At 37.6% G+C, this 22,403-nt stretch overlaps 3 protein-coding genes across 3 annotated transcripts; 2 read left to right on the top strand and 1 right to left on the bottom strand.

Annotated features, from left to right (window-relative positions):
* The first annotated feature begins 9,631 nt into the window (after positions 1-9,631).
* LOC136241608 (uncharacterized) lies at positions 9,632-11,418 on the top strand. Its single transcript, XM_066032846.1, has 8 exons — positions 9,632-9,779; positions 9,959-10,116; positions 10,305-10,424; positions 10,476-10,847; positions 10,906-10,973; positions 11,023-11,088; positions 11,174-11,220; positions 11,275-11,418. The coding sequence occupies exons 4-8, from the start codon at positions 10,784-10,786 to the stop codon at positions 11,330-11,332; spliced, it is 303 nt and encodes a 100-aa protein (XP_065888918.1). The 5' UTR covers positions 9,632-9,779; positions 9,959-10,116; positions 10,305-10,424; positions 10,476-10,783; the 3' UTR covers positions 11,333-11,418.
* Positions 11,419-17,521: 6,103 nt separating this feature from the next.
* Positions 17,522-19,483, bottom strand: LOC136241604 (WD repeat-containing protein 86-like). The gene is made up of 5 exons (XM_066032840.1): positions 18,745-19,483; positions 18,469-18,689; positions 18,124-18,259; positions 17,799-17,902; positions 17,522-17,745 (listed from the first exon to the last, which is right to left on the bottom strand). Exons 1-5 carry the CDS (start codon positions 19,319-19,321, stop codon positions 17,647-17,649), a joined length of 1,137 nt encoding a protein of 378 aa, XP_065888912.1. The 5' UTR covers positions 19,322-19,483; the 3' UTR covers positions 17,522-17,646.
* LOC136241605 (deoxyhypusine hydroxylase-like) lies at positions 19,427-21,111 on the top strand. Its single transcript, XM_066032842.1, has 2 exons — positions 19,427-19,567; positions 19,621-21,111. The coding sequence occupies exon 2, from the start codon at positions 19,676-19,678 to the stop codon at positions 20,594-20,596; it is 921 nt and encodes a 306-aa protein (XP_065888914.1). The 5' UTR covers positions 19,427-19,567; positions 19,621-19,675; the 3' UTR covers positions 20,597-21,111.
* Positions 21,112-22,403: the final 1,292 nt, after the last annotated feature.

The following is a 22,403-nucleotide window of genomic DNA, read 5'->3' as shown; positions in this document are numbered from 1 at the left end:
CTGACCAAACTACCCGTCTCAGTACAATCTAACGCATAGTAGATTCACTTGCAAGAGCTCCTATTTGGGGTACTTTTATTGCATGTGTAAGCGATACAGTAATACAATTGGTGGTATCAAGTGCTGATTCAGAAATTTATCAAAGGGGCAGGTTTCAAGTTGGGCTGGAGAGTACAAATGAAGGATTGTATATACTGTCTGAAACACACCCATGCAGTATTTGCATGCTCATTCTAGGGGCTACGGTGTGCTATCATATGTGAAGCAGACAGCTACTATGAGGTCATAAAACCATATTTAACTTTTGGTGTACAGGCATGGCACCAGATGCTGAATTTCAAGAATGTTGCCTACGCAGCTTTAAATCTAGTAATGTTATTTCAAGCTGTCAAAATATGACTGATAATGTCAACAAGCATTCTTATTTTTTCATGATCTTTCAAAGAGACAGCAAGTTATATCCTTACGTTGTAATTGTAAAAATTTGGGAACAGACCTGCTACCCGCTAATGATGATAATGAAATGTATTCTAATTGGATTTGGGATTCTGCCAAATCTTGAAGTACTGCCAATGGACTGAAGCGTATTTTTAATAGCTTTGAGCACGTAATTACGCATTTTTGCTGTCACTATTGGAGCCAATCAAGCCAATTGCTGAATGCTTCAAAGGACAACTCCAGGAAGTATTCAATGAGGTCAAGCAGTGTTATGAGCAACTTTGGGTACAGCTATTATGTACCATGTTAAAATCAAAATGGAAACCACAGCAGAAGGCAACCTTGATAGTGCATGAGCTTGCTAGATGGCAAGCTCATTGTCATAAATTCTCTGCAACTTTAGAAGATAAATTGATAACTCATTTTTAAGTGGAATTGCAGACTCAATATTTTTCCCAAACTTATGAGAACTCCTGTGCATTGAAGCAAAAAGATCATTATCTTGTCACCAGGATTCATTCATAGTTACATGTTGCCATGACAGATAACAGACTGGGAAACCTTGAAGTAGCTATTGCTGATGCAGGGATCCACCCCCTCTGTATCAGCCCCAGTGGTATGGTGGTTGAAAGGCTGTGGCTTAAGCAAACTTTACTTATATTGATCTGTGGAGTCTATGGCAAGATTCTCTCACAAAACAAAGGAATGTAAACATTTGTAGCCACACATACTACACATGTATTATGCACACTTTCACTTTGTTGCCGTACGCACATCAGAAGCATAGAATTGTATTATTAAATTATAAAGCTGTGCTTTACTTGGACAAGCCTATAATAGATGATATGCTGCTTAAAAGTACCAGTTGATATGAGGAGTTAAAAGGAAATGTACACTGCACTATAGGTCAGGTGTTATAGTCACTGTATCATACTTTACACAAGAGTTGGTAAAAGAATACAGCATAAGTCTAGATATTTCTTACTGGTTTATCACTCTTCACTGCTACAACACCCCCTCAAAACTATATTGTAACATGACTCAATTTTTTCACAGTTATATGCATCAGTACAGCTAGAAAGGTCCTATCTACAAAGAAACCATTCTATCAGATGGCCAATTGCTGGTACACTTTATAGCATGATGAAAAGGTTGCTCTATATATATGTCATGCAGTTAAATTATTAATGATCCCCATGCCCGAGTCACCATTATCATTTTTGATCCTAACATTTAATGCTGGACAAAAGTTAATGAAATAAAACTATATGTACTGTCTGTAGTGTGCGCCATAAACAGAAGTGGTTCATTAATAAGGCTTCTAACACCTTACCACATGCAAAACAGCATCGCAGTAAAACACCTCTGACTCCCAAGATTTATTTCCATCCAGACCATTGTAGTCAGTACTGCTCCAGGCATGGGGCGAAGACCAAAGCCCATTTAGCTCTAAAGTGAACTAATGTAGGTATGAAATCATACACAAACAATGAATATAGACAGTTATACAGTTATGCTAGAGTTCCTGTGGAGATATATATATACTTGAAATTGACAAGGAGAAAACATCCTGACTGCCTGGCAGACTCTTGTAAGCATTTGAGCATTAATCAGATGGCTGCAGGTTTGAGGCTGCCCAGGTCCAGTCATGGATATTTTCTCCTTTCTCCACCTTTTCAAAAACACTTTATGTAACAACTTTAAACAGGCTGTAGGACCAGGTGTCCTACAGACCTTCAGCACTTGTGCTGTAAAGCCTTAATAAGTAAAATGCCAGTAACAAGTGAGTGATAATAAGCATCTAAATGTATGGGCTGCACACTGCAGTCATTCCTCCAAATATGCCAGTATCCTTCATTGTTGTATACTTTCCAGACACTAGTTCCACATGGTCAGCTTCTGGGATTATATGAAAGCCTTGTTGGCAATCTAATCATGTTGTTTGCTGATCTGTCTTGTTTCTTGGGAATATGTCTTCCTTCTTTCAAGATGCTTTCATCAGTTCCTAGATTAAGGTAAGTGGATAATTTATTCAAAGGATTCTTCTAGCTGTTTTACTCTTCTTGTCTTCTTTGGTCTGACTCTATATGGCTGCTATTAAAGTATGTTGCCATGTAGAGTCTGGCCATGCAAGCATGTTTGCAAGGTGAAAATGGCTCACTGGTAAGAACTCAGTTTAGTTGGACTCACCAAATTCCTGTTCTCCCACCATAAACAGCCAGCAAATTGCATCAGGGTTATTATTTCCAATTTTTCCAATTGGCAGTCCTTTCCAGATAACCAATCTGATCATCAAAGTGAGTTTCATCATCACACTGGAGTTGGGCCAACACTGCCACATACATGTCCACACATCCAATACATTTCTCCTTGAGATTGACTTGAAGCGTACTAAGCATTCCTGCATGTAGAAACGTGGTAGGTCTGATGACACTATTGAAAAGTTATTGGCGAGGTCACTAGTAATTTCACTGACAAGTGTGGTAGTCAGAGTAGCACATAAAGGAATATGTAGCTGGGAAAGGCTATACTCTCTGTCATAGCAGAAAGTTAATGTTGTCAGCACAAAACGTCAGGTGAGTTATAAAGGCATGTCAGAGGTGACAGGTATTATACAAGTAATTTCTGTAGCTAACATGTATGCAATTTAAGCAGTATATGCAAACACAGATGTACAGGTGTCTGACATGTACACCTTCTACTTATAGAGTTATTATGTTTAACGGAAGATGCAAACATGTACGTATACACATGGTTGATCAAATTAGTATAGATACCATTCAATAATAATGTCTTACATTACAAACCCATAATGCTCTCTTAATGGCTCCACATTATCTAATGTCAATTATATTTTGTCTTCCACACAATTGATGATTTAAGTAAAACTGAAGCAAGCAAATTCAGTAATGATTTAAGTCACAACAAAACACTCTATGTGTCTTTTAATTGTCCATGTACAATAAGCAAATGACTTTGAGCAGTAAATATTGGAGTGCTCAGATGATTGTTTGTCATGTGATACTTGCTAGTTACAAATTAGCTACAACGTATAAAATTTACTTATGCATACCACAATAACTGGAATATACACTATTTCACAAGCCTTACATGTTATACATTGTTGTACTTGGCTTCCTTTTCATTATCTATAGTACTTCCTCATTCCTAATAAGAAGTCACGGGCAATTCCCTTCTATTGCTTCACTAACTGATATCACCATGTTAGCTCCTTTGATCTGCCACCCATTCATTCACTGGGTTATATCACAGTTCCAGTGTATATTTCATTACACTGGGACACAATGGAGGCCAGGTGTTAACATCAGGGATTGCTGTCATTGGCTTCCATCACATCTGACATTTCCAACTGCTACTGCTGCTGTTCAGTGGAGCATTGCCACTTACAACACACTGCATGCAAACTGGTATAATAGCTAGGAGCTCTGTTAGTATACACAGTACAGTGTGGCAATGACCATATTATAACCTTGATGAGGACAGTGTACATTTATGGTATTCTTGGTTGTTATTTGTGTATTCTAATACAGCACTGGTACTGTATACAGTCATGATGTAATTGATATTGTGTGATTCATATATGACCTATCTAGAAAATAATATCAGGATAAATAGTGTATAGAATAACAATAATTTTAGTATTAACATGTAGCTAGTGAAACCTGCTTAGTGCTATTCAGACAAAACTATTGTGACCTGAACAGACTGCTGGTCATGGATCAGAATAGGAATTCTGGTTTCTAAGTTGGTTGGCATAGAGAGGTGACCTCTTAAGACAGATGGCTACTACAAGCAGGTTATTCCAATGAGTGCATGTGATTTGTAAGTCCCATCCATGCAATAAGAAATTAACCAGATCAATTTCTAGGCCATTCATCATGTTCATACTAATATTAAACACATAGGTGTTACCTATGTACTAAACATCTACAACTCAAGACTAATTATTACAAATTATACTTTTAAGTTACCGTTTATTGTTTCATCAACCTGTTGCATGATAAACATGTGATCAGTTAATATTTGAGAAAACTTCCTTGTCTTGTACCACCAAATTGCAGTTTCATAATATTTCAGTTCTGTACCAGACAAGTCATGGATTATATGATATGTTTGATGTGGCCACATAGCAGGCGGTCCTATTAACAAGATTAGGTTTAACTGCTGAAGCTATATAACTCATGCTTTAATTTCTGGACAGAAGTCCTGTAAGAAGAAATCGTACAGCTTTGTTTCAAATAAGTTTATGATATTTAGTTTATAATATTATGAGTTACTGACTACACGAAGTCACACATATACTTGTGGCATGGTCACTACCATGTTATTAAATTCAACTGGAGTGAATGGCCCACACATTAGATAACGATGAGATTCAGATGTTATTTTGTAATGAAATGTAATGAAACACTTTAACAGGTGCCTAGAAATGTCTCTGGAATATGCAGCTAATAGGGAGTTACGGGACATCTGCTCCATGAGTTTCAGTGATGTGAACAATGCAAGATGGTTATCCAATGTTGTATCTAGTATAGTCAGCAGTAAATCTACTTTTGACATGTAACATTAAATATTAAGGATATACCTTCAACAAACTGTACAACTTGTTTGTACGCATTGCACTGTATGGAGAAGACTTAGACTTATAATATTAGCAGATGCATATACATAGCCATATTAGGAATGGTGGTTAATGGAGGGAGTCATTAAACATTGGCCAACAAAACAAATTGATACTATGCAAGAACCATATATCCTCTATTTCACCACATTATTTTCCATTTTTGTCAGATTTCTGTGGAGACAATGAAACCACTGGGCTTCTACAGTACTACTGACACAGCAGATTAATAATTCAACAGAAATGTATGGAAACCACACAACACTGTTGTGACTTACAGACTGGTTCTATAGCTACGAAGAAATATTGGGTTTCCACCCCCAAGGAAGCACCACGTAACTATGGGAGCAATTTGCCTGATGCGTCAAAACAAAGCCACATATGGTGTCGTTGCGGTTCCAGGCGTCAATTTTATGAATGCACTTCCTAGTTATCATGCATCTGGTCAACATTAATTCCTATTAGACGGCCATACAGTGTAACAATGAGATAACTCCATTACATTGTTAGTGTAGCATTTCAGTAGTTACATGTACACATTCCTTGAGTGGGAGGTTGCAATTATATTCATTAGTTGTTCGTCCGCTAGACTGGTCATCCACACGTTATTGACACTGATCTAATCATGACAGAAAACTTATTCGATAGTGAAAGATGTCACCATATGAGTGGTGGGCTTAAATGGTACACTGATTGCTAACCGCAAACCATTGTTTGTAAATAATGAACAACATAGCCAACATTTTCAGTGATAAGCCTGCAATACAAAACAAGACATAAGCTTTTGAAAAGAGTGTTTTTATTAAACATGTGATTAAAAAGGTCAAAAACATGAAAAACATTTTAAACAGTTGTACCAGGTAATGAATTATCAAGAAATGAAATATCCCAGACTTTGACTGCCTTATCATATGAGCCAGAGTATAGGCAATCACCATGTACCTTCAGTGACATCAATGATAAGAGTCTTTATGGGATGATATCACTACACTTACATACCTGCATGCAATTGATAGGGTAGCTGTGACCTTTGAACAGCTTTCTACAAATGCCAGTCTTGATGTCCCACGCTCGCACCAAACCATCTCTACTGCTTGCAAACACCACAGTAATGATGACATAATTACACATCATTACTGTTGTGCCACACATGGAAACATTTAATAATTCATGTCAATTTTGTGCTGATTGTCTAAGCTTAGTCAGGGTACATGGGCTAGTCAAACCATTGTTTGTCCAATACTACAATCCTCAGACAAGGGAGGAATTAACTTAATTTAGCATTGTCGAAAACATAACATGAAATATGAATAAAGCAACGTACCGACATCGTCCTGAGCAATAACACAATTTACAGTGCTCTGATGGCCACGATACACCCTCAAGCATTCTGCAAACTCCACTTGCCAGCATCGAGCCATACAATCAGCACTTCCAGTAAACAATAGACTGTCTGAGAGCTGCAAAGGTTAAAACAAATGACATAATTTGGTCAGAGAGTAAGGGCTGCCCAGCCTCCCACTAGCCAAGTCACAACCAAACTAAACAGATTCGGTCAACAGATTAGTGTGAGTTATTACACTAGCCTTAGAAGTTCACTACACACACTTTCTCAGGTTGTTATAAAAATGAGAATCAATTAACCTGCGTACAAGTGACTGGCACTTGATGGCCTTCGAATACTCCGAGCTCAGCGGTTGGCCAGTTTCTACATTCCAAGACCTGGCAGTGCTATCTGATGAGCCAGTGAACAGTTCCCTATCTGGTTCACTTGCAGCCATACACAATACCACAGAGTCATGTCCTAATGACACTAGTATCACTTTGTAATGTCTGGCCATGCTTTAGCAGTATTATCTGCTGAACCTGAAAAATATGTCTCCACTGTCAAAATTATCATTACTAACACATTAATCATCCTATTTGTTCATACATACTGCTAAAATGCTGTTTAACCGTAGAAAGCACATGATGCTTTCTTACTGCACAACTCAGCCTGTTTTTAATATAGTTATGACTACTCTATTAGAGTATATTGATCTTTAGAAGGGAGGGTTTATAAATTAAGGCTTCAATGAAATTACACGGGGCTTTGGCCTGTCTATGCTCCCTCTGCTACACTTATGCTTATTATAAGTTAATTTCAAAGCAGTTTTCTTGGTCTGTTCTATAGCTAGTTACTAACTTTACATTCAGCTTCTCAATAATGGTAAGCTTAGGGGGCATCTCCAAACTGATTTTGGTATGCTTAACGTCATAATGACGTTAGGGGGGGGGGGGGGGGTTCAGCCCGTGACGTTATAATTTTTTATTAAAGCGGTTATAGTGTAAACAGCTAGGAACAGAGAAAGTGACGTGATTAAGCAGCAATACTGTTTGCGGACTATGTTTTCAGGTAAAGAATATAACGCTTTGTGCTTCTATTGCCAATACATTGTTTTCATAGTGTGACGCTACGGGGGGGTCTGAAATTAGAGTCACTATGACGTTAAGCGTACCAAAATCAGTTTGGAGATGCCCCCTTACAAAAAATCTTTGCGGTGAGGAAAACGGCAATACGAGCGGGGATGAAAACCTAACGATTTAGTTCATGTGACATATCACTATGATGTTCTATTGCAGACATGGGCTATGCCTATGGTCACCTACTGGCAGTGACAATTATTACAGTTTGCTGTACTCATTGTTGGGTGGTAAAACTGTGGACAACGAGATTACCATTGAAGTGTTGGAACTAGCTCTGTACTGGCAGTGGAATTGGTATGTCTCTCACAAAGTGTCTCTATTTTACGTTATGTTCATGGAATGCATAACACTATATAGTTACAGCTTTACCTTCATGTTTGTTAGCTATAATGCATGGGCACATAATATAGTCAGACCCTTCTCAGTTGTATTTTATTATTTATTATTAGCACTTTACAGTGACCAGCACTGACCGCCTACCACCCCCAGCACAAAAGGTATGTGTGCTGGACTCAACTGATACAAAAATACAATTGTCAGTTGTATTTGTATCCGACAACAGCTACTAGTACTTGTATCCTAGTATTTGTATTTGTATCCTGTATCCCTTCTCAGTTGTATTTGTATCCTACAACAGCTACTATTGCTGGAGCTTATAATGATAAGAACTTGATGCAAGGCTATGCTGTTGCAAGATAATATTCTATCATCAGTGCATGTTTGCATAGGAGCAGGACTGGGGGGACGGGGTTTCTTATTTAACAATCTGAATATTGCATCATCGTCATGCTTTACAATATAATGTAATTGGATCTATGAAACCAAAATAATAGCACGATTCTCAGTTTTACAAAGTATTCATTACAATGCTTTTGGTTAAAATGTCTGGTTCTTAATGAAGGAAATTGCAACAGCAAAAACCAGGCTATTGTCATATTCACCCGAGGGGTTGCCAACACCCACGCAAACTACTAAATTGTGTACGAGAGTCCCAATATTTAAGTATTTCAAAACGAATTTCTCTATTATTTCAATAATATTTCATGTATTTATAATTGGATTTCTCAGATAGTGTATGAGAGTCCCAAGACGTTAGCTACTCCTCGTACTCACCATTGTAAGGGAAATTTAAAGATGTTTTATTGCAAAAGCTAGCTATATCAGTGGAAACATGAAATATGAGTGTTTATTTATATCTGTTTCTCTGCTGTTTTGTGGTGAAAGAAGATTAGACAGGTTAAACCCTACACAACAAAATACACATGTACCTGCAAGCTTGTAGCAAATTATAATGCAATGGTTCGATTACATATAATGCTCCCTCCATTTGTTAGTATATAATGGGGACTCCCCCCATCTCTCTTGTTACTGTACGACAAGAAATTTTGAAGAAAGGAAAAGTTGACGAATCCACACTTCATCAGGATGAATTAAATATTGATAAATCATAGGCATTTATGGACATTAATTTTGATGAATTATAACTGATTTGTCTAATTCGTTAACTTTTTCTTTCGTCAAAATTTTCCTGTCATCCAATAAGCACCATAGATGTTTGAAGCTTTCTTTAATGTATAGCTATATAATTGGTTCATATGTCTTCTTTCAAACTATTCATGTCTTCAACTCTCAGAATCCAATTCTATTGTCACCGAAACTGTTGTAATTATTGAATGGTTAGTAATTCTGTTGGCTCCTTCCAGCTCAGAAGTTACAAACTTATATAGCTGCATACATCAATGACAAACTGACATGATTAATGGTGAAATATGCCAGGCATGTACGTCCTTAAAACTAACTTTTTAACTTGTAAAATTAATAATATGTAAATTGGAATGAAAATCATAAAAGTGGAAACAGCAATCATAAGAACCATGAAAATAACACCCAGGCAATGTCATAGGCTGTTGGTACTGGTGACTTCTGAATTTTACACTTGAAATCATGCAGTTTTCGCCAAAAAATGCTCTGTCTTATTCCACCTGGAGTGAATCCACTATGAAAATTAATTTTTTACTAGGCTGAAAATCATGAAATACCAAACATTTAGCAGGTATTTAACTGGTTATTATTGTTGACTTTATAGTCAATTGAGGTGACACCTCAGTTTATGATGGAGTTACAGGGATTAGAGTATGGAGCTAGAGACAAGGGGTGTACCCAGTGTGGCCAGAGCTATTGTTCTTGCTAATGCACCCGGTGACCTGAAAGATTTCGTCTATATCTTATTGAGGTAATTGTACTGTGGCAAGTATCACATAAAGTTTCATGTATATATGTCTGTGTGCAACAAATGAAGTGAGTCTGCTGTAATTTTTGAGGTGAACCAATTACAAGTGTATTCACAGACCAAATAAATATAACTTCTTTAACCTATACCCACCTGACAAGCAATACTTTGTTATCTTTTAGAGAGTTCAATTCCACGGTGGCTGAATTGCTTCCTGAGTGATCACCTAAAGTTGAACCAGCAAAGGGGCTGCAATGTTCCATGTTTGTGGTTTGGGGTAAGAGAACAGCTAATGGACAACTATTTTCTGGTAGGAATCTTGACTGGAACAAAGACACTGGTGAGTGACTACAAAATAACAGTATATTTTTTTTACCACCGTAATTTACTCTATTTTTTATTCTAATATTTTTGTATGCAAAACTTGTACAAAAATTTACATGAAAATTTTTATCACCAAATTTTTGCATGATAATAAAGTGAATTACAGTATATATGATTGATTGAACAAATATGGTCTTGTTGCAGGTATCAACAAATACAAGTTGGTGGTGGTGAATGTACCTAAAGACTCATCTACCTCAGTTTCCATTGGGTTTGCTGCTCTTTATGGCACCATTGCTGGAATGAGCTCACAGGGACTGACAGGTAAAATATATTCACTCAACATTTAGGTATGTCTCGTCTCTTTGGATGAAGGGCTTATTGAGTCAAACTTTTGATGACCAAGAACAAGTGTTGTTGGAGACATTGAACTGGGGACATTCTTGTGCACCACCAATGACCACCCACTACTCCTGCAATTGTAATGCCTGGGCAAAAGTTCTCCTTTGATAAATCAATGTTTTGGGCGGAAGCCAGGTTTTGCTTACTGCTTAAAATTTTACAACCCTAATAATGCCAATGGGGCACATATTGGGTTCCCTCTCAAGGAGGCAGTGTGGAGGACCAATCATGCTGTAATAAGGGAACACTATGAGTGGAGCCAGAGCCCTACATCCTGGTCCATGCAGCGATACATGTTCTTGCATGAAGCATTTGTTTATTATGATTCACAAAACACACTGATTGGTGAGTATTTTGACATATGTAACAGTATCGTAGTTATTTCATTATTGCTGGCATCCAGATTATCAGGAGGCAGTTAATATCACTTCAATAGCTGGAGATAAAGGAAAACATGCATACTCTTGTGAAGTAAGTGATACCTACACTACTACACTACCCTGCCACCACTGCACTATAGGACAACACCGATGGGTCCAATGTAATTAGTGTGACATTCCAGCCACACACATCCAAGTCCATTCTGGTAAGTTACTTCCTTGAGTGTTGCAGTAGCTTTTGAATAATTGTAAGCAGCATTATGTATAAGATGATATGTTATCATAATATAGTATGCTGCTTGGGAGAGTGGTTCAGGAGACAAGTGGAGACCGGGAGTGTAAGTGATGTGGTGGTTACATGTGACTCTTATATAATTTCTTATCACTTACAGATGCTCTACTTACATCAAGTTAGAGATGACAGATTGGTTTAGTAAGCCTGGCTGGTAACTCTTAATGCTTTCTTTGAGTACATAATGTGAATAACAGCTGAATTGCTTATTGTACAAAAGAATACAAGAAATTATATATTTTGATACACTTTTTCTATTTTCATACATAGCTACATACCATCATGTGTTAAGCACATTAGTACTACCCTAGCTCCTGTGGAATAATAGTTCTATCCCTGGAATGTTTTCCTGTACAACACATTTGCATTGAGTCAGTGCATGCACTTAAGTTATAAGTAACATCCAATCTATCCAGCTGTATATTAAATTGCTATAACTGAGCAAACTACCCATCTCCTTCATAGCAGGTACAATCTAGTGCATGGAACTTCCAACAGGCTCACCACTCCTATTTGGGGTACTTTTATTGCATGTGTAAGCGATACAGTAATACAACTGGTGGTTCCAAAGAAATTTATCAAAGGGGGCAGGTTTCAAGTTGGGCTGGAGAGTACAAATGAAGGATTGTATATACTGTCTGAAACATACCCAGTATTTGCATGCTCATTCTAGGGGCTACGGTGTGCTATCATATGTGAAGCAGACAGCTACTATGAGGTCATAAAACCATATTTAACTTTTGGTGTTCAAGCGCTGTACCAGGTGATGAATTTCAAGAATGCTGCCTACGCAGCTTTAAATCTAGTAATGTGTTCCAAGCTGTCAAAGTATGACTGATAATGTCAACAAGCATTCTTATTTTTTCATGATCTTTCACAGAGACAGCAGTTTTTTGAGCACATGTATGATTGAGTGCTTGTGTCCATCTGCAAAAAAACAACTTATAAATTAGAGTTGTACATAACAAGGGGATAAAACATCGCCATACATTCACTGCAATTCTAGAGTTATATCCTTATGTTGTAAAAATTTGGGAACAAATCTGCTTACCAGCTAATGATGATGATGAAATTTATTCTAATTGGGCTTGGGATACTGCCAAATCTTGAAGTACTGCCAATGGACTGAAGCATATTTTTACTAGCTTTGAGCACATAATTACACATTTTTGCTTTCACTATTGGAGCCAATCAAGCCAATTGCTGAATGCTTCAAAGGACAACTCCAGGAGGTATTCATTGAGGTCAAGCAGTATTATGAGCAACTTTGGGAAAAAGTATATCGTAAATGCTGTAATTTGTACTATGGACATACAGCTATTATGTACCATGTTAAAATCAAAATGGAAACCACAGCAGAAGGCAACATTGCAACCTTGATAGTGCATGAGCTTGCTAGATGGCAAGTTCATGGCCATAAATTCTCTGCAACTTTAGTAGATAAAATAAAATTGACACCTCATTTTCAAGTGGAAATACAGATTCAATACTTTTCCCAAGCTTATGAGAACTCCTGTGCATTGAAGCAAAAGATTAAAAGATTATAGGATTCATTCATGGTTACATGTTACCATGACAGATGACAGACTGGGAAACCTTGAAGTAGCTATTGCCGATGCAGGGATCCACCCCCTCTGTATCAGCCCAAGTGGTATGGTTCTGGCTGTGGCTTAAGCGAACTTTACTTATATTGATCTGTGGAGTCTATGATAAGATTCTCTCACAAAACAAAGGAATGTAAACATTCAGTTTTTATCAGTCACACATACTACACATGTATTACGCACACTTTCACTGTGTTGCTATACGCATATGAAGCATAGAATTGTACTATTAAATTTTAAAGCTGCATTTGCTTTACTCATAAATTGGACAAGCCGATATGCTGCTTAAAAGTGATAGTTGACTCGGGCATAGATGATATGCTGCTTAAAAGTACCGGGTGATATGAGGAGTTAAAAGGAAATGTACACTGCACTTATCTATAGGTCAGGTGTTATAGTCACTGTATCATACTTTACACAAGAGTTGGTAAAAGAATACAGCATAAGTCTAGATATTCCTTACTGCATGGTTTATCACTCTTCACTGCTACAACACCCCCTCAGAACTATATTGTAACATGACTCAAATTTTTTCAGTTATATGCATCAGTTCAACTAGAAAGGTCACCCTTAACCCTATCTGCAAAGAAACTATTCTACCAGATGGCCAATTGCTGGTACACTTTATAGCATGATGAAAAAGTTGCTCTATATGCAGTGCAATATATGTCATGCAGTTAAATTATTAATGATCACCATGCCCGAGTCAACGTATAACTTTCTCCATTTATTTATCATGTTTGATCCAACATTTAATGAAATAAAACTATACTGTCTGTAGTGTATAAACAGAAGTGGTTCATTAATAAGGCTTCTAACACCTTACTACATACAAAACAGCATCGCAGTAAAACACCTCTGACTTCCAAGATTTATTTTTCCATCCATATCATTGTAGTCAGTACTGCTCCACGCATGGGGTGAAGACCAAGGCCTATTTAGCTCTAAAGTGAACTAATGTAGGTATGAAATCATACACATGCAATGAACACAGACAGTTATACAGTTATGCCAGTAACAAGTGAGTGATAATAAGCATCTAAATGTATGGGCTGCACACTGCAGTCATTCCCCAAATATGCCAGTATCCTTCATTGTTGTATACTTTCCAGACATTAGTTCCACATGGTCAGCTTCTGGGATTATATAAAAGCCTTGTTGGCAATCTAACTATGTTGTTTGCTGATCTGTCTTGTTTCTTGCCAACATGTCTTCCTTGTTTTAAGATGCTTTCATCAGTTCCTGAACTAAGGTAAGTGGATAATTTATTCAAAGGATTCTTCTAGCTGTTTTACTTTTCTTGTCTTCTTTGGTTTGACTCTATATGGCTGCTATTACAGTTACCATGCAGAGTCCATGCAAACATGTTTGCAAGGTGAAAATGACTTACTGGTAAGAACTCAGTTTAGTTGGACTCACCAAATTCCATTGTTTTATATGAATAACGTTCTCCCACCATAAACAGCCAGCAAATTGCATCAGGGTTATTATTTCCAATTTTTCCAATTGGCAGTCCTTTCCAGATAACCAATCCAATCATCAAAGTGAGTTTCATCATCACACTGGGGTTGGGCCAACACTGCCACATACATGTCCAATACATTTCTCCTTGTGATGTACTAAGCATTCCTGTATGTAGAAACATGGTAGGTCTGATGACATGCTCTATTGAAAAGTTATTGGGGAGGTCACTAGTAATTCCACTGACAACAGTGGTAGTCAGAGTAGCACACAAAGGAATATGTAGCTGGGAAAGGCTATACTCTCTGTCATAGCAGAAAGTTAATGTTGTCAGCACAAAATGTCAGGTGAATTATAAAGGTGTATCAGAGGTGACAGGTATTATACAATTAATTTCTGTAGCTAACATGTATGCAGTTTAAGCAGTATATGCAAACACAGATGTACAGGTGTCTGACATGTACACCTTCTATTTACAGAGTTATTATGTTGACGGAAGATGCAAACATGTATGTATACACATGGTTGATCAAATTAGTATAGAGGCCATTTAATAATAATGTCTTACATTACAAACCCGTAATGCTCTCTTAATGGCTCCACATTAACTAATGTCAATTATATTTTGTCTTCCACGCAATTGATGATTTAAGTAAAACTGAAGCAAGCAAATTCAATAATGATTTAAGTCACAACAAAACACTCTATGAGTCTTTAATTGTTCATGTACAATAAGCAAATGCTTAGATTATGACTTCAGGCAGTAAATATTGGAGTGCTCAGATGACTGTGTCATGTGATACTTGCTAGTTACAAATTAGCCACAATGTATAAAATTAACTTATACATACTAGAATATGCAATATGTCACAAGCCTTACACGTTATACATTGTTGTAGGCTTCCTTCTCATCTTATGCGCGCTATCTATAGTACTTCCTCATTCCTAATAAGAAGTCGCGGGCAATTCCCTTCTATTGCTTCACTGACTGATATCACCATGTTAGCTCCTTTGATCTGCCGCCCATGCATTCACTGGGTTATATCACAGTTCCAGTGTATATTTCATTACACTGGGACACAATGGAGGCCAGGTGTTAACACCAGGGATTGCTGCCATTGGCTTCCATCACACCTGACACCTCTACCTGTTACTGCGGATGGTGCTGTTCAGTGGAGCATTGCCACTTACAACACACTGCATGCAAACTGGTATAATAGCTAGGAGCTCTGTTAGCATACATAGTACAGTGTGGCAATGATCATATAACCTTGATGAGGATATTGTACATTTATGGTATTCTTGGTTGTTATTTGTGTATTCTAATATAGCAGTCATGATGCAATTGATATTGTGTGATTCATATATGGCCTAGCGAGCAAATAATATATCAGGATAGAATAACAATAATGTTAGTATTCAAAACAATTAACATGTAGCTAGTGAAACCTGCCTATAGTGTCCAATAAAACTATTGTGACCTCAACAGACTGCTGGTTGTGGATCAGAAGAGGAATTCTGGTTTCTAAGTTGGTTGGCATAGAGAGGTGACCTCTTAAGACGGATGGCTACTACAAGCAGGTTTCGGTGTATATATAGTAACAATGCATGTAGAAAATTGATCTGAATACAATATACCCATTACAATGTAAATCTATCTTTGGCAAAGACACTGCCGCAAGCTGATGCAAAGATATATCATTGTTCAGTATATAATGTACACCTTTGTAAAGAAGCACAGTGCTAAACATATATTTCAATGAGTGCATGTGATTTGTAAGTCCCATCCATGCAACAAGAGACAAACCAGATCAATTTCTAGGCTGTTCATTTTCACACTAATATTAAACACATAGGTGTTATCTATGTACTAAACATCTACAACTCAAGACTGATTATTACAAATTATACTTTTAAGTTACCGTTTATTGTTTCATCAAATGTGATCAGTTAATATTTGAGACTGAGAAAACTTCCTTGTCTTGTACCACCGAATTACAGTTTCATAATATTTCAGCTCTGTACCAGACAAGTCATGGATTATACGATATGTTTGATGTGGTCACATAAGAGGTGGTCCTATTAACAAGATTAGTTTTAACTGCTGAAGCTATATAGCTAATGCTTTAATTTCTGGACAGAAGTCCTGTAAGAAGAAATCGTACAGCTTTGTTTCAAATCAGTTTATGATATTGAGTTTGTAATATTATGAGTTACTGACTACACAAAGTCACACATATACTTGTGGTGTGGTCACTGCCATGTTATTAAATTCAACTGGAGTGAATGGCTCACATATTAGATAACGATGAGGTTCAGATGTTATTTTGCAATGAAATATAATGAAACACTCTAACAGATGCTTAAAAATGTGAACAAAATTCTCTGAATTATATAGCTAATAAGAAGTTGTGGGATATCTGCTCCATGGGTTTCAGTGATGTGAACAATGTGAGATAGTTATCTAATATTATATCAAGTATAGTCAACAGTAAATCTACCTTCAACATGTAACATTAAGGATATACCTTCAACAAACTGTACAACTTGTTTGCACGCACTGCACCGTATGGAGAAGACTTACGCTTATAATTTTAGCAGATGATATAATGCATGTCACTATATTGGGAATGGTGGTTAATGGGGAAGTCATTAAATATTGGCTAACAAAACAAATTGATAATATGCAAGAATCATATATCCTCTGTGTCACATTTTCCATTTTTGTCAGATTTCTGTGGAGACAATGAAAGCCACTGGGCTTCTACAGTACTACTGACACAGCAGATTAATATTCAACAGAAATGTACGGAACCCATACAACACTGTTTTGACATACAGACTGGTTCTATAGCTACGAAGAAATATTGGGTTTCCACCCCCGAGGAAGCACCACGTAACTATGGGAGCAATTTGCATGCGTCGAAACAAAGCCACATATGGTGTCATTGCGGTTCCAGACGTCAATTTTATGAATGAACTTTCTAGTTATCATGCATCTGGTCAACATTAATTCCTATTAGACGGCCATACAGTGTAACAATGAGATAACTCCATTACATTGTTAGTGTAGCATTTCAGTAGTTACATGTACACATTCCTTGAGTGGGAGGTTGCAATTATATTCATTAGTTGTTCGTCCGCTAGACTGGTCATCCACACGTTATTGACGATGATCTAATCACGACAGAAAACCTATTCCATAGAGAAAGATGTTGCCAGATAAGTGGTGGGCTTAAATGGTACACTGATTGCTAACCGCAAACCATTGTTTGTAAATAATGAACAACATAGCCAACATTTTCAATGATAAGCCTGCAATACAACACAAGACATAAGCTTTTGAAAATATTGTTTTTTATAAAACAAGTGATTAAAAAAGGTCAAAAATATGGTTTAAAAACATTTTAAACAGCTGTACCAGGTAATGAATTATGAAGAAATGAAATATCCCAGACCTTGACTGTTTTATCATATGAGCCGGAGTATAGGCGGTCGCCATGTACCTTCAGTGACATCAATGATAAGAGTCTTCATGGGATGATATCACTGTACATACCTGCATACAATTGATAGGGTAGCTGTGACCTTTGAATAGCTTTCTACAAATGCCAGTCTTGATGTCCCACGCTCGCACCGAACCATCTCTACTGCTTGCAAACACTACAATAATGATGACATAATTATACCAGGACACTGTTGTGCCACACATGGAAACATTTAATAATTCATGTCAATTTTGTGCTGATTGTCTAAGCTTAGTCAGGGTACATGGGCTAGTCAAACCATTGTTTGTCCAATACTACAATCCTCAGACAAGGGAGGAATTAACTTAATTTAGCATTGTCGAAAACATAACATGAAATATGAATAAAGCAACGTACCGACATCGTCCTGAGCAATAACACAATTTACAGTGCTCTGATGGCCACGATACACTCTTAAACATTCCGCAAACTCCACTTGCCAGCATCGAGCCATACAATCAGCACTTCCAGTGAACAATAGGCTGCCTGAGAGCTGCAAGGGTTAAAACAAATCACATAATTTGGTCAGAAAGTTATGTACACATTGCAGGCTGCCCAGCCTCCCACTAGCAAAGTCACAACCAAACTAAATAGATGTGGTCAACAGATTAGTGAGAGTTATTACACTAGCCTTAGAAGTTCACCACACACACTTTCTTGGGTTGTTATTAAAATGTAAACATTCATTGAGAATCAATTAACCTGCATACAGGTGACTGGCGCTTGATGGCCTTCGAATACTCTCAGTGGTTGGCCAGTTTCTACATTCCAAGATCTGGCAGTGCCATCTGATGAGCCAGTGAACAGTTCCCTATCTGGTTCACTTGCAGCCATACACAATACTGCAGAGCCATGTCCCTTGTATACTACAACACTAGTATCACTTTGTAATGTCCATGCTCTAGCAGTATTATCTGCTGAGCCTGAAAATTACGATTCCACTGTCAAAATAATCATTACCAACACATTGTGACTAACCAGTAATGAGGAGGGCTTTGTGTTGTGCTGATGAGAACCGAGTTGTTGTGGATAATTTTCTTTCAATTTTAGACCGGGATTTTCTTCTCTCTGGTCGCCGGTCTTGAGTCATGAGGTTAATGAATAGTAAACATGATATGGATCTTGTATGTCCACGGTAGATGTGCAAACACTGGCAGGTCTTGAGGTCCCAGTGACGAGCAGTCTTATCCAGGGCTGCTGAGAACAGATGGTTACCGTGGATTAACACCTGAGTTATAACTGATTCATGACCAATAAATGTTGCCAAACAGCAGCCAGAAAAGACATCCCACTTTTTGATCAGCTTATCAGCACTCCCAGTTACTATGACGTTCTCGTTCATGTCAATACAACTAGTGTACTGTGTGTGACCTGTCATTTGCGATTCTAAGCTGAATGTGACTGACTCCCACACTCGAGCGGTGCTGTCTTCAGAGGCAGTACCAACAAGGCTGCCATCCGTACTAATACACATCGCATTGACACTGCCTTCATGTCCAATTAATGTAACTGGCCACTTTTGTTTGGGGGAGAAGACACTTACAGCGGAACCCATTATAGCTGAGTAGCTCGACAAGGCGGAGGTGACGTTCTTCTCGAGCCCTCTTCATACATCTGCACAGCGGGAGCCTATTGCACTCTGCAACAACAAATTAAGTGATAAACTTTAAATTGGAAATTAATTGTTTGCAGAGCCAAGTTTCTTTGACCTCCAACCGACAACGTGGGCGTTTGTTTTGTTTGTACGCTGAATGGCAGAACGGGGGCGTTAACTATGATCTCGATACTGACAGTAACAAAGGTATAGGTTCTGTTAAGGTTACTTTTGTGATGTGCGTTGTACTGTTCTTATAGGCGTTCTCCTAGTAAGAGTAAAGGTGGTGATCTTCAATTGGAATATACTTAACCAATGGCTGAATCTAAATTCTCTGAAGACACAATTTCAAAAGTTGGGATCATCCTAAATGACCAATCAACAGGCATGGCTGAACGATTTCGAGCTCTCTTCACACTACGTAACATCATGGGGGCTACTGCCATTAAAGAGATCTCCCGGTGTTTTACTGACCCTTCTGCCCTCCTGAAACATGAGTGTGCATATTGCCTTGGACAGATTCAAGATACCAGTGCTGTTCCAATACTCATTAATGTTTTAGAAGACCTTAGTCAGGAAGCCATAGTGAGGCATGAAGCAGCGGAAGCTCTTGGAGCACTATCCAGCACCACTACCCACGACATTGTTATTCCTGTGTTACAGAAGTATACCACTGATGCTGCTGGAATGGTAGCAGATACTTGTTGTATCGCTCTGGACCTTATTGAATGGAAACAAGTATATAATACAGAACTCTTGATGTCTCCTTTTAACTCATTTGATCCAGCGCCACCCTTTGAACAAGGCAATCTCAGCTGCTGGAGTAATGATTACTTGAATTCTTCTCTTAGTTTGTTTCACCGGTACAGAGCCATGTTTTCTCTGAGAAACATTAACAGTACTGAAGCAGTTGAAGTGTTATTAAAGGGGTTTATGGACAGTAATCCATTATTTAAGCATGAAGTGGCATTTGTACTTGGCCAGCTTGAACATCCAGCCGCTGTTGCAACACTTAAAAGCAAATTAGAAGACGTTACTGAGAACCATGTAGTACGTCACGAGTGCGCTGATGCGTTGGGTTCTATTGGTCATGAAGAGTATCGAGAAGTTATCCAAAGGTTCATCAGTGACCCTGAACCAGTAGTCAGTGAGAGTTGTATTGTAGCAATGGATATGTTCTCATACAAAACAAGTGATGAATTCCAGTATGCTGATGGAGTGAGTAGAGTAGAATAGTTGTTTACAAGGCTTGGTGTGTGATTGTATTGTTATAATAAAATTAGTTGTAAATTTATTTATTTTAACACTATTCAATTTGACCACTATACAATAGTAACATACTTTCATAGTAGTTTATCACAGCCAGTATTAATTAACTGAAGCCAGTGCTTGATTCAGGCTAATGTTGTGTCGCAGTTGAATTTCATGTACACTGCTCACCATACTGGCATATCATTACACAACTGGAAGGAACAATTTGCCCTATTTTGGTTATACTGCTAACAGGGTATTGCTAGGTGTGTGTCTGTTTCTGTTGAAGAGGAAATGAGTATGCTGTGTGCTATGGGTACCCTTTGAACTCGTGTTGCATTACACTGAAACCAGCAAGTACAAAGGAACATCTGTGGAGTCAGTTACATGGAGTTCAAACAATATACTGAACCTTGAGGAGAAATAATGCCAATCATATTTCTTGTTACTGTATGCACGCAATGACATCAATATTTATTGAGTGTACATGATCAGTGGTAACTAAGGTATCATACTGTTTCCATGTGTCATTCCACAACGTTGTCATGGAAGACGGGATGGTTTGATTTCTTGATCATTGTGAGCAACCTTACCACAAGTTGTAAACGTACAAACAATTGTACGTTTACAAATTTGTAGCCAATTACAGTGTATATATGTCTTCACTGTGAAAATGGGATGTAACTAGGTCGCCAACTCACAAATGCTCATTGCATTATATCATCTTGCCCAACCAATGAATAAGTGAAACACACTACTTTCAATATCTTTGATTTGGGATCTTCACTTAAAAATAATTATGTGGAAGGCATAATAATATTCTAAATTGCGTCACAAAATGTCAAGCATATAATCAGGCTGATCTGGTTAGTGTGTGGATTAACTGCAGACAGGTATATTTTACAAACTGATATATTACCCTTGTTATATACAGCTGTAGGGCTAATGATGCAATGTCGCTGTTTACATGGGATATGGAAACTGATACAACAATGAATGGCTGCATTCTTAGTAATTGTATCGTGTCTGACCACTATATTGTTTAGTACGTAGTAGCTCACAGCCCAACCATTCTTGACACGTCACTATCTAATTTTTCTACTGCACAGTGACACCACCTCTATGTTGTTATGACTATAGCTAGCGAGTGTAACACAGTGGTTACATAACTGCATGTAATATGAATGCAATAAGGTAACGGAAATATACAATAGTACCTGGCCCGACTGTAAAAGGGTGTAATAGGACATCCAGTTGCTTAGCAGTGGTTTATAACTCCCTACCGGGAAATTTATTTTTATACAATAAGTACAGATAACAATGTGAGTACTATTATAACATTGCATGGAGAGTATTTCTCAGCCAAAAGAATTTGTGAGATCAGCAGCCACCATAACTGCCCTCGCTTTAGTTTTGACAGATGATGCTACAGGAGCTCTGTCAATATAGTTACAAGTAACTAGTAAGTGTTGGGGCAAGAGTATGTAACTCTTGCTTGAAATCTGCATTTTAAAAAAAACAATCAAGATTTCATATACTGCAGCATATTAGCTCTACTTTTTTATTTTGTAGTACATATTATTACCAGAATTCCCAATTTACTTCTTTAGATGTGTACCAACAATTGGATCAGCTTGTTAATTCTCTTCAATGTTTTGTAGTCTGTAACTAGTTTAATATTTTGGAGTCGAACTCTGAAGTGACATCAGCTGAAACTTTGATATCTGTGTTACTATCAAAATGTGGAGGTTTTATACACACACTACTTTTCAATGAAAAGTTTAGTACCTGT

This window comes from Dysidea avara, chromosome 12 (assembly GCF_963678975.1).
Source record: "Dysidea avara chromosome 12, odDysAvar1.4, whole genome shotgun sequence".
Classification (NCBI taxonomy): Eukaryota; Metazoa; Porifera; class Demospongiae; order Dictyoceratida; family Dysideidae; genus Dysidea; species Dysidea avara.
This window is presented reverse-complemented; position numbering and strand designations above follow the sequence as displayed.

Excerpts from the sequence above, each read along its gene's own strand:
- LOC136241608 (XM_066032846.1), top strand. The coding sequence starts at position 10,784 with ATGCAGCGATACATGTTCTTGCATGAAGCATTTGTTTATTATGATTCA. Across the intron at positions 10,848-10,905 it reads TTCACAAAACACACTGATTG|ATTATCAGGAGGCAGTTAAT; the intron begins GTGAGTATTTTG and ends GCTGGCATCCAG. Across the intron at positions 10,974-11,022 it reads AACATGCATACTCTTGTGAA|GACAACACCGATGGGTCCAA; the intron begins GTAAGTGATACC and ends ACTGCACTATAG.
- LOC136241604 (XM_066032840.1), bottom strand. The coding sequence starts at position 19,321 with ATGGGTTCCGCTGTAAGTGTCTTCTCCCCCAAACAAAAGTGGCCAGTT. Across the intron at positions 17,903-18,123 it reads TATTGCTCAGGACGATGTCG|TGTTTGCAAGCAGTAGAGAT; the intron begins GTACGTTGCTTT and ends TCATTATTGTAG. Across the intron at positions 17,746-17,798 it reads ACCCTATCAATTGTATGCAG|GTACATGGCGACCGCCTATA; the intron begins GTATGTACAGTG and ends ATGTCACTGAAG.
- LOC136241605 (XM_066032842.1), top strand. The coding sequence starts at position 19,676 with ATGGCTGAATCTAAATTCTCTGAAGACACAATTTCAAAAGTTGGGATC.